Source organism: Molossus molossus, unplaced genomic scaffold (assembly GCF_014108415.1).
Source record: "Molossus molossus isolate mMolMol1 unplaced genomic scaffold, mMolMol1.p scaffold_m16_p_13, whole genome shotgun sequence".
Classification (NCBI taxonomy): domain Eukaryota; kingdom Metazoa; phylum Chordata; class Mammalia; order Chiroptera; family Molossidae; genus Molossus; species Molossus molossus.
Genome location: NW_023425348.1, coordinates 85,924,262 through 85,938,500, shown reverse-complemented (window position 1 = coordinate 85,938,500; position 14,239 = coordinate 85,924,262). Strand labels below are relative to the sequence as shown.

At 37.9% G+C, this 14,239-nt stretch overlaps 1 protein-coding gene and 1 pseudogene across 1 annotated transcript; both read left to right on the top strand.

Annotated features, from left to right (window-relative positions):
• Window positions 1-991: 991 nt before the first annotated feature.
• On the top strand, window positions 992-3,174 carry LOC118628706 (annotated as a pseudogene).
• Window positions 3,175-12,980: 9,806 nt separating this feature from the next.
• On the top strand, window positions 12,981-13,955 carry LOC118628705 (olfactory receptor 5B3-like). Its single transcript, XM_036259638.1, has one exon. It carries the CDS (start codon window positions 12,984-12,986, stop codon window positions 13,953-13,955), a length of 972 nt encoding a protein of 323 aa, XP_036115531.1. The 5' UTR covers window positions 12,981-12,983.
• The last annotated feature ends 284 nt before the right edge of the window (window positions 13,956-14,239 follow it).

Genomic DNA, 14,239 nt, shown 5'->3' with positions numbered 1-14,239 from the left:
GAACTTGAATGCCTTCTTTCTTCAAGTTAGGGAAGTTTTCTGTCACTATGCCTTCAAATATATTCTCTAATGCTTTCTTATTTTTTTCTTCTTTTGGGGACTCCTATGATGTGAATATTATTACATTTCTAGTTGTCCCACAGTTTTCTTACACTGTATTCCTGTTTTTTAATTGTTGCGGGGTTTTTTTGGTTTTTTGATTGGTTGATTTTATTCTACCCTGTCTTCTAATATACTGATCTGGTCCTCAGCTTCCTCTACTCTGCTGGTTAGTCCTTCCAATGTGTTCTTTATTTATGCTCTGTCATTCTTCATTTCCACTTGGGTGATTCCCAGTGTTTTTATATCTTTACTCATGGTGTTGATGTCCTTATTCATGCTGTTGAACTTCCTCAAGATAATGGCTCTGAACTCTACCTCTGATAACTTGCTTAACTACATTTCATTTATCTAATCTGCAGTAGAGGTCTCTTGTTCTTTCACTTGGGATGTGTTTCTTTGTTCCACCAATTTTGCTATCTCAGTGGGTTTTGAAGCCTGCCAAATTTTTCCCTGTGGATGTTTATTTTCCACTGGTTGTGGCTCCCTGTACTGGGTTTAGATGAGTGTAGGAGGACCCATGTTCAACACCACTGTCCAGTCTTACTTTCCTGGGTAGATTTACAAGCCCAGGAAAGGTTCAGTTATCCTCTAGCTTTTTGCCTGGATGCTATTAGTCTCATTTACTCCAGGCCTTGGGTTGTAGCCCTGAGCTGTATAAAAAACTTCCTCTGGTGTTCAGCAGTGCAAGGATTTATAGACGGTGGGGAAGTTGCTGGTTGTTAATCAGCCTCATTTTGCATTTCCTTGGCCCAGCTGGGTGGGGTCAAATTTCTGAGGGAAGGGCTGTTGCACCCCCCCCCCCTGTTCCAAGTGCCAGGAAAGATCAAGATGGCCACCATCCTGTGTGGCCACTACTCAGCAATAACTCTTAGCAGCCTCCAAATCCCGGATGTCCCCACAGAGTTCTAGTCCAGTCTTCCCTCCCTCTGTTGTAGCCCAAGGTAAGTCACTGTAGCTAATTTAGTGCTCTATTCCAGCACTCTGTGCTGTGGTGCTGGCTTGGGATTTTAACACCGAGGGCACTACTCACAGCTAAAACCGCTGCTGTGTGTGGGCTCCCAGCCTGTAGCCCTCTCATGCCTCTGCAGACCTACCAGGCTCGATTCAGTGTCCCTGGTTATATGGTCCTCTCCAGCTGCTTTTCTGTTGCTTTTTCCCAATTATTTGTCTTTATTTTGGTTGTAATTCCAGTTTAGTCCTGGGAGATAATCTCTGTAGCTTCCATTCACTCTGCTGCCATTTTCTGAAGTATCAGTAAAATATAACTTCTTTATTATTATTTATGCATTATTTCATGGTTGAATTTCTGATTTCGCACTCACTATTCAGGATTCCCTGTCCTTCATCTTCAAGGAACAAGGAAAGCTAACTATTCCATATACACAATTAATAAAGCTACATATCCTATAAATTATTTGAGCACAAAAATAGATGTTTTGAAATTTTTTTAAAATCGTGAGTTAAGCCTGGATTATAAATTTCGAAACTTCCATCAGTAGAGAGTTTAGTGATAACTTATGAAATATCCTGCTGCTTCCTTGAAGAAGATGAATTTTAAAAATAAGATAAATGATGCTCTGATTGGGTAGGGTGGTAATTTAATTTTGTTGACTATCAATTGGTCTCCTACTGGAGGTTATTAAAAAAGCACGAGTGTGAAGTGATTATTCTGTAAACTACAAAAAAAAAAAAAAAAAAAACTAAATGAATTAACAAGATTGAACTGTAGTTAAATATTTTCCCCATGCTGTATTCTAATTATTACTGGCACATTTAAATGTGCTGACAGTGAGATGGTTAAATGCACACAGAATTTGATTGGTTTGAAATGGATTTCAGTGTTATATCCTGAATTTTCTTTGTGCTAGAGGTATAATTGTTGAATATCACATAACTTCACAAATCCTTAATTTTAATGGTAAAATGAAAATGATATTACCCATTGTATACATACACATTTATATGTAAAGCTCTTAATATTAGATCAAGATAATTTTGGAGAACATATTATTAATGAAATAATGCACATAGTATTTATACATTTTAATTTCACTACAATTTTCTGTATGTCACTTTTTTCATTTATTTCTCACTTCAACAAGATATCTTGTGATTCCCAAATAGCATTGGTAGAAAACAGGACACAAGTTACACACTTTGTCCTCCTTGTACTAACCAATGCCCCAGAACTGAAATTCCCTTCTTTATCATGTTCACTCTCATTTATCTCATCGATGTGGTTGGGAGCCTGGGAATGATTGTATTGATTCTCCTAGACGCTCGTCTCCACCCTCCTATGTACTTTTTCCTCAGTAACCTGTCTCTGGTGGACTTTGCTTATTCCTCAGCTGCCACTCCCAAAGTCATGGCTGGGTTATTTATAGGAAACAAGGCTTATCTTTTATGATGCATGTGCTGCTCAGATATCCTTTTTTGTAGCCGTTGTCACTATGGAAAATTACCTCTTAGCATCAATGGCCTATGACCACCATGCAGAGGCGTGCAAGCCCCTGCATTGCACCACCACCATGATGACAGGAGTGTGTGCACCTCTGGCCACAGGCGCCTACCTCTGTGGTTTTCAGAATGCCTCCTTCCATGTTGGGGACATATCCAGACTGTTCTTTTGTAAGTCTAATGTGGTCCATCACCTTTTCTGTGATGTTCCAGCTATCATGGCTCTCTCTTGCACAGATACACACATTAGTGAGGTGTTTCTTGTTTTTATATCAAGCTTCAACATCTTTTTTGCTCTCCTGGTTATATTGATTTCCTACCTGTTTATATTTATAATCATCTTGAAAATGCATTCAACTCAGGAGCACCAGAAGGTGTTGTCTACCTGTGCTTCTCACGTCACTACAGTCTACATCTTCTATGGAACAGTAATTTTCCTGTACTTACAGGCCAGCTCCAGTCATTCCTTGGACACTGACAACATGGCCTCTGTGTTGTATTCTGTGGTAATCACCATGCTGAACTTAGGTCTACAGCCTGAGGAACAAAGAGGTCAAGAGTGCATTCAAGAAGGTGGTTGAGAAGACAAATAATTCTATAGGATTAGGATTTTAACCTTGTCATATGCATAACACTGTTTAATTTCTCTCTTGACCTTCTCCATGTAATAAATTACTTTTTAAGGCCCACACTTCATTTAAATTTCTAAGATGACATCCTTATCTTTTCAAAAGTTTTTTTTTTCCCAGTAAAAAGAAGTTCATATGGAACCAAAAAAAGACCCCGAATAGCCCAGAAATCTTGAAAAAGAACAAGAAAGTAGGAGATATCACAATACTGGATATCAGGTTATACTACCAAGTCATTGTAATCAAAACATCCTGGTACAGGCACAAGAACAGGCATACAGATCAATGGAAAAGAACAGAAAACCGAGAAACTGACCCAAGTCATTTTGCTCAATTAATACTTTACAAGAGCATAGTGGAGTAAAGACAGCCTCTTTAATAAATGGTGTTGGGAAAATTGGACAGCTACATGCAAAAAAAAAAAAAAAAATGAAGCTAGACCAGCAACTTACATCATACACAAGGATAAACTGAAAATGGATAAAAGACTTAAATGCAACTCATGAATCCATAAAAATTCTAGAAGAAAATGTAGGCAACAAAATTTCAGACATCACACGCAGCAGAATTTTCATTGATACAACACCTAAGGGAAGAGAAACAAAAGAAAAAAATGAACATATGGGATTGTATCAAACTAAAAATCTTCCAGATAAAAAAGTGAACTTGTATATACACAATGGAACACTATACAACTGTAAGAAAGAAAGATCTCTTACCCTTTGAGACAACATGGAGGGACCTGGGGAGTATTATGCTAAACGAAATAAGCCAATCAGAGAAAGACAAATACCACATGATCTCATTTATTTGTGAAATATAATGAACAAAACAAGCTGATAAACAAAATAGATCCAAAGACATAGTTAGGAATAAGGTTCAGACTGACAGACTTCAGAGGAGGCGGGCAGCGGGGATGGATGAGATAAACTAAAGAACTTATATGCATGTATGCATAACCAATGGACATAGACAACAATGCTGTGGGGGAGGAGAGGAGGGTGGGATGGAAAGGAGGTTGTCTGGGGGGAGGAAGGAGAAACTTCTGTGACAAAAGTAAATTAATAAAAATTGAAAAATAATAATAATAAATAAAAATGGGCAGAGGACCTAAAGAGACATCTCTCCAAATAGGACATACAAATGGCCAAGAGACATATGAAGAAATGCTCAACATCACTAATCATTAGAGAGATGCAAATTAAAACAACTATGAAGTATCACCTCACACCTGTCAGAATGGCCGCCATCAACAAATCATCAAATAACAAGTGCTGGCGAGGGTGTGGAGAAAAGGGGACTCTAATACACTGCTGATGGGAATGCAGACTGGTGCAGCCACTATAGAAAACAATATGGTGTTACCTCAAAAAATTAAAAATTGAATTTCTATTTGACCCAGTGGTCCCACTTCTAGGAATATACCCTAAGAAGCCTGAAACACCAATCAGAAAGAATATATGTACCCCCATGTTCGTAGCAGCACTATTTACAATAGCTAAGATCTGGAAACAGCCCAAGTGTCCATCAGTAGACAAAAGGACAAAAACCTTGTGGTACATATACACAATGGAATACTATGCAGCTATAAGAAAAAAAGATCTGTCATCTTTTGAGATGACATGGAGGGACCTGGAAAGTATTATCCTAAGTAAAACAAGCCAAGCAGAGAAAGACAAGTATCATATGATCTCACATATTTGTGGAATATAATGAAAATAACAGTCTGAAGAACAGGGTAGTCCCAGAGGCGTGGAAGTAGGGTACAGACTGATGATCCCCAGAAGAGGGATGGGGAGAGAGAGATAAACCACAGAACTTATATGCATGTGCGCATAACCAATGGACATGGACAACAAAGCTGGGGATAAGGTGGGGAGGGAGCAGGAGGAGGAAGTCAATGGGGGAATTTTTGTCATCTATAACAAAAATTTTAAAAAATTAAAAAATTAAAAAAAAAAGTTACAGTACCTAAGATAAGAACAGAACTGAAAAATAACCACATAGAAACAAAGGAAAAGGACAGTTTTATTTGATCCACGCCAACTCTTTCTTCTTCACCTCTGAGACAGATGGCCTTGGCTTTTGACTTCTCCCTCAGGGAAAAGTGAGAGAGAATGGAGTGCTAAACCCAACTTCCCTGGCTGAAAGTATATTTTTTTTTCTGTTTTAAGATATATTTTTGCTAACTTATTGGAGTTATATTGGGTTAATTACATAGGTTTCAAGTGTACAATTTTATAATACATTATCCATATATTGTATTGTGTGTTCATTACCTACAGTTTAGTTGTTTTTTTATCTTTATTGTTGAGAGTATTACAGATGTCCCTTCTTTTTTTCCCCTTTTGACCCCTCCACCCAGTTTTTGTCCTGCCCCTGGTTTTCACCACACTATTGTCTGTGTCCATGAGTAATGCATATAAGCATATAAGTTCTTTAATTAATCTCTTCCCACCCCCCCTCCTCCCTTCACTCTGAGATTTATCAGTCTATCTTATATTTTCCTAACTCTGGTTCTATTTTATTATTCATCAGTTTACTTTGTTCATTATATTCTACATATAAGTGCAATCATGTGATATTTGTCTTTCTCTGACAGGCTTATTTCACTTAGTGTAATACTCTCCAGGTTCCTCCATGTTGTCTCAAAGAGTAAGAGAACCTTCTTTTTTACAGCTGCATAGTATTCCATTGTATAAGTGTACCACAGCTTTTTTTATTCACTCTGGCTGAAAGTCTTTGTAAAAGAAAGCATTTATTAGGCCATTGCTAGCAAGAAGACCAGTCTTGGAGCATGGAGTCTAAACTCCCAGCAGTATGGCTAGGAAAGACAAAACATCTGACATCAGGAGTCGTACAAGTGTTTTATATGTCAATCAGGAGGGAGAAAGATGTAAATGATTCTGAAAAGATTTACATTAGCTATAGATAAAGGAGAGGGGGAAGGTGAAGCAGGGCTAGTTCTGGGTTAGGGGCAACAGAGTCTACAGCAGAGTCCATAAACCTCATGGGTAAATAAGAAGCAGAGGTTCCTGGGGTCCTAGGGTACCTGGATATCCTCTGTTTTGGATAATTACAAAAATACCCACCTGGAAATTAATCCTAAAGCCCAATGTATATACAGAAATGTGGACATGAGCAGTCTTTTGTCAGAGCTGGTCCACAGCATTAACAGGCTAACTGTTCTGTCTCTTTTTCTCACTCTCCAGCTGCTATAAGTTTATTTGAGAACATCTCAGAATTTTTTTCTTGCCAGGAGCATTCATCCAAAGTCCTTGGCCTTTCTGTATATTGCCCTAGAGAAAGAGTCCAGGTAGTTTTCAGCAGCCAGCATGGCTTGTAACATTGGGAAAAGCCACACAATCTTGAAAACTTACCCACAGGGGAAAGGGAGAGAAGGTAATTGTGTGTCCAACAACCCCGGCCTTGCAATGGGTTGCCCAAGGACAAAGAGGCAAGTGGTTGGCTCTGTGGTATTGGGACAAGGTACACACCCTGAATCTTTTTTTCAAGAATAATGAAGAGGAATGGAATATGCATCCAGTGGCCCAGCTTATTAGTGCACCGCCCTAAAGAAAAGGAGTAAATGTTTGACTGCAGCCAGCACAGTTCTGTGAGGGTGGAAGACTTCTCTACGAAAGACAGAGAGGGATGGAGTATATATATCCATTAAAAAGGGTTTAAGAAGCTCCTGGAGTCTCTAGCTAGACTAGTTGGGGGAAAGCCTTGTCCTACTCATGCTAGGACATAAATATTGGGAGAGGATGCTGTTTCTTCAAATGCATGCACAACACAGGCTACGAGGAACATAAAGAATTTAGAAATGATGACACATAAAAAAATGAATTACTCATTGATCTAAATAAATAGAGATCGGTGAATTGTCAGAAAAGGAATTAAAATAATTATGTTAAAGAAGCTCAGTGAGGCCCTGGCCAGTTTGGCTCAGTGGTTAGAGCTTCGGCCTGCGGTCTGGAGAGACCCGGGTTCGGTTCCCACTAAGGGCGCGTACCTCAGTTGCAGTTTGTCCCCGGCCCTGGTTGGTCGTGCAGGTGGTAGCCACTCGATGTGTCCCTTTCACGTCGATGTTTCTCTCTCTCTCTCTCTTCCTCTCCCTCCCTCCCACTCTATCTGAACAAAAAATGGAAAAATATCCTCGGATGAGGATAAAAAAAAAAAAAGAAGAAGCTCAGTGAGTTACGAGAGAACACATATAGACAACTATGCAAAACCAGGACATGTTCTATAAAGAGATGTAAACCATGGAAAAGAAACAAAAATATTCTGGGATTGAAGACTACAATGATTGAGCTAACAAATTTAATAAAGAACATTATAATTAGATTTTATCAAGCAGAAGAAAGAATCTATGAACTTGAAAACAAGTTCGGTTGGTGTGGCTCAGTGGCTGAGTGTCCATCATGCACCAAGAGGTCACCGGTTCAATTCCCGGTCAGGACATATGCTCAGGTTGTGGGCCCAGTCCCCAGTGGAGGGGCATGCAAGAGGCAGCCAATCAATGTTCTCTCTCATCGATGTTTCTAGCTCTCTCTTGCTCTCACTTCTCTCTCTGAAATCAATAAAGAAAAAAAAAAGAGAAAAAAAAAAGGCGAGAAAAATAAATTTTAAAAGCCATGAGTAACCATAATGCAATATATTCATTATAAGTGTCCCAGAAGGAGAGAAGTCTACCTATGGAAAAAAGCCTAATAATTATCATGGCAGGAGAAAAGACAATTGAAGGGTAGTGGGTATGCTTGAACCAATATATCAGTCTTCCTAAAGTCCATTGTCTAGAACTACTGCATGTCTCTCCCTAGCTGTAAAGGTAGCAAGCAAGTACCTATGGGTGAGCAGATGATTGTCTGAGTACCTCTATTTTATTATCCATGCAATATCAATTTCTAAAAATTATAACTATTAATATTTAATCTTATGAAATATCTGATATGTGATGGAAACAGAGCTACACTTGGTATATATGTCATGTGATAATCTTGAAAATGCTTTGAGGATGAAAAGATAATTATTCTCTCTCTCCTAACAAAAGAGAAATTGAAGTATGAAGAGCCTAAATAACTTACCCAAATTTGAAGTGAAGCATATTTGAATTGTGCAAATGTGTGCATATGAAACATGGGTAATAATGACATTTGCCTGATCTAATAAAAGTGTCATATGGGCTCAGAGGTAACTGCAAAGAAAGGAATGGATTTACCTCCTTTGTTGGAGAAAAAAAAATCCAGTTCAGAACTGTGATGATAAGTTAGGTGGGTATTATTTTAAGATTTGCTAAGGAGACTGCTTGAAATGTTTTTGAGAAGAGCAGAAATGAAATAAAATTTAAATGACAATTTCCAACCACTGTTCACATCCAATACCATTTAGTACCAGTTTCAAATGTACAGCAAAGTGCTCAGAAAACTGTGCACTAGAGAGTGGGCTTTTTGCTGCCCTGAACACCCACCTGGTCCCATACCTTGTTATCTCAACATTATTGACTCTATTTCCCACACTGCAAACCACATCTCTGTGGCTATTCTGTAACTACCAATTTGGATGCTTAATCCCTTCACCTTTTTCACCCAGCCCTTCAAGCTCCCTCCCCTCTGACAGCTGTCAGTCTGTTCTCTGCATCTATAAATTTGTTTCTATTTTGTATGTTTTGTTCATTAGCTTCTATATAAATGTGTGAAATCATATGGTATTTGTCTTTCTCTGTATGGCATATTTTACTGAACATTTTTAAAACTGGAAATTTTAAAATATGAAATGCTGATAAAGATGTAAAACAATTTTAATGGATTGCTAGTGAAAAATCAAAATGGTACAGCCACTTCAGAAAACAGTTTGGCAATTTCTCATTCAAATAAACATATACTTACCATGTGACCAAACAATCCAATTCTTAGATATTTACCCAAATGACATGAAAAAATTATGTTTATGCAAAAATGTTTAGCAAGTATTTATATCAGCTTTATTTATAATGATAATGATCAAACACAAGACCTAGCACAAATGTACCTCAACTGCAGAACAAGATAAAAATCTGTAATGTTTGTGTAATAGAATACTACTCTGCAATAAAAAATATTTCACCATGATACAGGTGATAATGTGGATGGACCTCAAATGCTAAGAGTATATATTCTAGGATTGCAGTTAAGGACATTCTTACAAAGAAAAGGCAAAATTATTTGAATAAAACGGTTGGTTGGTTGCAGGGGTGGGTAGGAGAAGGGGTTTACTAAAAGAAGATTGTAGGAATTTGTTTACGTAATAGTGGTTTCTTGACAAAATTCTTAGAACTGTACATTATATTGTGAATATTACTGTATGTAAACTATACATTCAGTATACACTGACAAAAATAACAATAGAAAACTTGTCTGTACAATGAAAATAATCAGCATGTCCACATAGGCAATTTAATTGCTTCTTTCCTGGGAAAGTGGAATGAGGGGCCATAGATGCTCCCACAGGGGAAATTCCCAGAGAGCTCCATGTCTCTATACTTCCGTCTACGTCCGCATGCATTAGTTATGGAAATCCCAATATGACTCAACATGACATCATTTTAGATGCACCAGGCCACATGCTGAGCCCATCAGGTGACCATTTATTCATGTGAATGTTAATACCTGTTAGTATGCAGAGACCTTATCCTAGAATTTGCTATGAGCCTGCAACCATAGTCAGGAAAAACACCCTAAGATAAAAATTGCGTGGATTGACTTTAAAATGAGACCCTCTTACTGAGATGTTTTACAGATTTTCCCTTATTTGTTCTTTATAGACACAGTTCTGTGTATTATGTGACAGAGGTAATATCATTGTGTTTATTTTACATGAAGGAGGTAAATGACCCCGCTAAGGATGCAGGAAGAATGCAGGGTAGGATCCCTGCTTCAGAGACTTTGGAGCCTGGTGGCTACTACCTGAGAGACTGCTCCTCTCATCGTACTTATGCATATTCTACGGCTGGTATTCTGACCGACTATTTTTTCTCTCCCAGCTGACAGGTAAGCATCTATGTTCCATGGACACTTTTAGCAGGATATGTAATTCATGCAAACACTGTGGAACAGCTACACTTACTCTGAGTTATTTGAAAGCAAAAACAGGTATTTTCAATGCTTTTCTAAAATACCAAGGTGAGACTAGGATAAAAATATCAAAGATGGGAGTTTACTGACACTTAATTAAATATCTTTCTGCTTTCCTAAAGCTATGAACAAAAAAATAACGTAGATGATTCTGTGATTGATCAAGTGATAATTTCATCTCGGTCACCAAATGTTGACCCTCTCATTGAAGGTAAAAAAAAAAAAAAAATGAAAAACAAACAATCATGTACTTTACAATGTAAACTGTAATTAAAAATAAAATGAGAAAAGACTAATAAGTAAACTCAAAAAAGCAAAAGAGTAAAATAATTATAATTTTATTTTTTTTTAAATATGTTCTTATTGATTTCTGTTTCAAGAGTCAGGAAGGGAGAGAAAGATAGAAACATCAATGTGAGAGAGAAACATCAATCCGCTGCCTCCTGCACACTTCCTACTGGGGAATGAGCCTGCAACTTGGAAATTGAAGAAGGACCTCTCAGTCCATGGGATGACACTCAGTCTATTGAGCCACACCAGACAGGCTGAGTTTTAAACTACAAGAGTGTCTAATCTGAATTAACAAGATCCAAACAACACTTTAAACTTGTCCCTGTGACCTCATGCTTATTTTTACTAGCCTATCTACATATGTAAGCTAGTAAAAATAGACTTTTGATTAGATAAAATATGGATTTAACTCTTGAATCATGATTCTTTACTGTACAAGCTTTGTCATTTTAAAGCATCATGGAACTTCCCAAATCCTCGATTTCCTTGATGATAAAGTGGGAGTAATAATACTACCTAACACACACACACACATACACACACACACACACATATACACACACACACTTATAAAGTCTTATTCATTGTAGAATGGACTATATGGTAAATGTGGTCATGTGTTTTGATGTTTGGCAAACATAATACCATCATGGGATAGACTTGGAAAGTACACTCGCAAAGGTTTTAGGAGTGGGGAGTAGAAAAGTGTAAAGGGAGTCAAATATATGGTGACGGAAGGAAACTGGACTTTGGGTGCTGAACACACAATGCAATATACAGATGATGTATTATAAAAGTGTACACTTGAAACCTATATAATTTTATTAACAGATGTCACCCTGATTAAATTTTTAAAAATTTTTAAGTAAAGAAGATTTTCTTTTAAAATTTAGGATAAAAATGTTAGTAGTTAATAGAAGATGAATACCTTTCAAATTGAAATAAAAAGATTTAAAATACTGTTTCTGCATAGAACAGATTCAAATAAAATATTTTACAACATAGTGCTTGCCACCAAAATAGATCTACAGGCTAAAGACAGCCCATGAACAAGGAACTTTCAACCTTGATCTCTGTGATTCTGCTCTGAGGGACAGTAGTGAGAGAAAGGGCGATTTTAAGATAAATGGACTATTTTAAGCTAAAATATGGATTTCAAGGGAGAATTAAGCAAAATGATGGCTCACATGGAATTGCTGGAGCAGTCAATACTATGGATTAAGCAAGAATGTGGAGAAACTGGAGACACAAAATCTCAGTGGCCACAGGGTGTGAGAAAAGGCAGATTGAAGAAAAGGGCTTTAAATGTTCAAAATCCTTGCACACCTGAAGACCTGTTGTCACCACCCATTTTCCCAAACCAACATAAAGACCATCATTACATCCTCATAGCAATATTGCAGCTAGCACACATCAGACTGTGCTGGACACCCAGAATTTATTGTTTTTTAATGTATCACCTTATTCAATTTTTACTTAACACTGTAAGTAAAGTAGGCCTTATTGCTGTCTTAATTTTGCTGATGCTATATAAGCTTCAGCAAAGTTAGGTTAGGATTAATGATTCCTAGGCAGTACATAGTAGGGCTAGTATGCACCTTATCTCAGACCCTCAACTTTATCCCTGATGCTTTGCCTTCTCTTCAGAATTGCCTCTGTAGGTTATGCATGCCCCTACTGCTCCAATTATCCTACCACATCTACTGTGCATATATCTCTCAGTTGCTGCACTGTGAACCCCAAGCACTGAGTTTGGACCAATAGAGACAAAGAGTAACTGTAAATTGAGTTGAATTCAATTTGATGTACATACAATTAAGACTATTGGACTTAGGAACCACTCAGTTTGCATTCAAGGGTTGGCTTGGATCCAAAACATGGCTTGTCAATTGACATGCTTAGAATATGAAAAAACAAATTACTCAACCTCTTATGCATCCTAATTGAAATGAATGTAACAACAAAATTAACTTATAATATTAAGAGGATATAATGAATATACTTTTAAAGTGTCTAGAGCTGTTTTGGCAGGTGAGCAGCATGCAAATATGTGCTTTCACCAGGCTTGGGGAACGTGAATTGGCAGATATATTCACTCTGGACAAGCCATTCATTGAGTTATTTATTTTTCTATATCTCAATTTACATACTTATAAACTTTAAAATTAGGGGGATTTTTCCATAAAGATCCTTCAGATTCAACAACGTAAATCTATGCATAATTAATGCACTAAGTTTTGTTGTCAAGGCCATTTTTGTCTGGAGAATCGTGAAATACAAGTTAATTCTATAATGAAATAATGCATATTGTATGTACACATAACAATTCACATTTTTTTTTACCACTGTTTTCTTGTTCTCATAGCCACCAAGTATTCTGTGATTGTCCACAATGACGAAGAACAGGACAGAAGTGACTGAGTTCATCCTCCTTGGGCTAACCAATGCCCCAGAACTTCAGGTCCCCCTCTTTGTCATATTCACTCTCATTTACCTCATCACCCTGATTGGGAATTTGGGGATGATGGTATTGATCCTGCTGGACTCTCATCTCCATACCCCTATGTACTTTTTCCTTAGTAATCTATCTTTGGTCGACATCTGTTACTCTACAACTGTAACTCCCAAGGTCATGACTGGGTTCTTTGTAGGAGACATGGTCATCTCCTACAATGCATGTGCTGCTCAGATGTTCTTCTTTATAGTCTTTGCCACTGCAGAAAGTTACCTCTTGGCCTCAATGGCCTATGACCGCTATGCGGCAGTGTGCAAACCCCTGCATTACACCACCACCATGACGACAGAAGTGTGTGCATGTCTGGCCATAGGCTCCTATATCTGTGGTTTCCTGAATGCCTCCATCCACACTGGGGACACCTTTAGTCTCTCTTTCTGTGAGTCCAATGTGGTCCATCACTTTTTCTGTGATGTTCCAGCAGTCCTGGATCTTTCTTGCTCTGACAGATATATTAGTGAGCTGCTTCTTGTTGTTGTGGCAAGCTTTAACATTATTTTTGCTCTCCTGGTTATCTTGATTTCCTACACATTCATATTTATCACCATCCTAAAGATGCACTCATCTTTGGGGTATCAGAAGGCTCTGTCCACCTGTGCCTCCCACCTCACTGCAGTCTCCATCTCCTATGGAACTATTATCTTCATGTACTTACAGCCCAGCTCCAATCGCTCCCTGGACACTGACAAAATGGTGTCTGTGTTCTATACTATGGTCATCCCCATGCTGAACCCTGTGGTCTACAGCCTAAGGAACAAGGATGTCAAGAGTGCATTCAAGAAGGTTGCTTTAGAGGCAAAATTGATTTTCTTGAGGATTATGATTTTAACATTGTACAATGTACAGTAACCTAGTTTCATTACAGTAAAACCAAAGTCCCCAAGTAACATCCTTACCTATTCAAAAGTCTGTGGTCCTGAAAAAAGGTAACATTAAGTCCAGAAATGTACCTGAACAAAGATGGCTAAGATGTCTGGGGCCTGATTGTGAAAAACCAAGGATATTGGTTTACTCATTTATTCTACATGCATTTTTTTCTACCACATTAATGCAAATACATCTAAAATAGGGCCACAAAGAAGACCATGAACAAAGTGCATGCATGTGCCCCAGGAAGATACCTCCATCTTGCA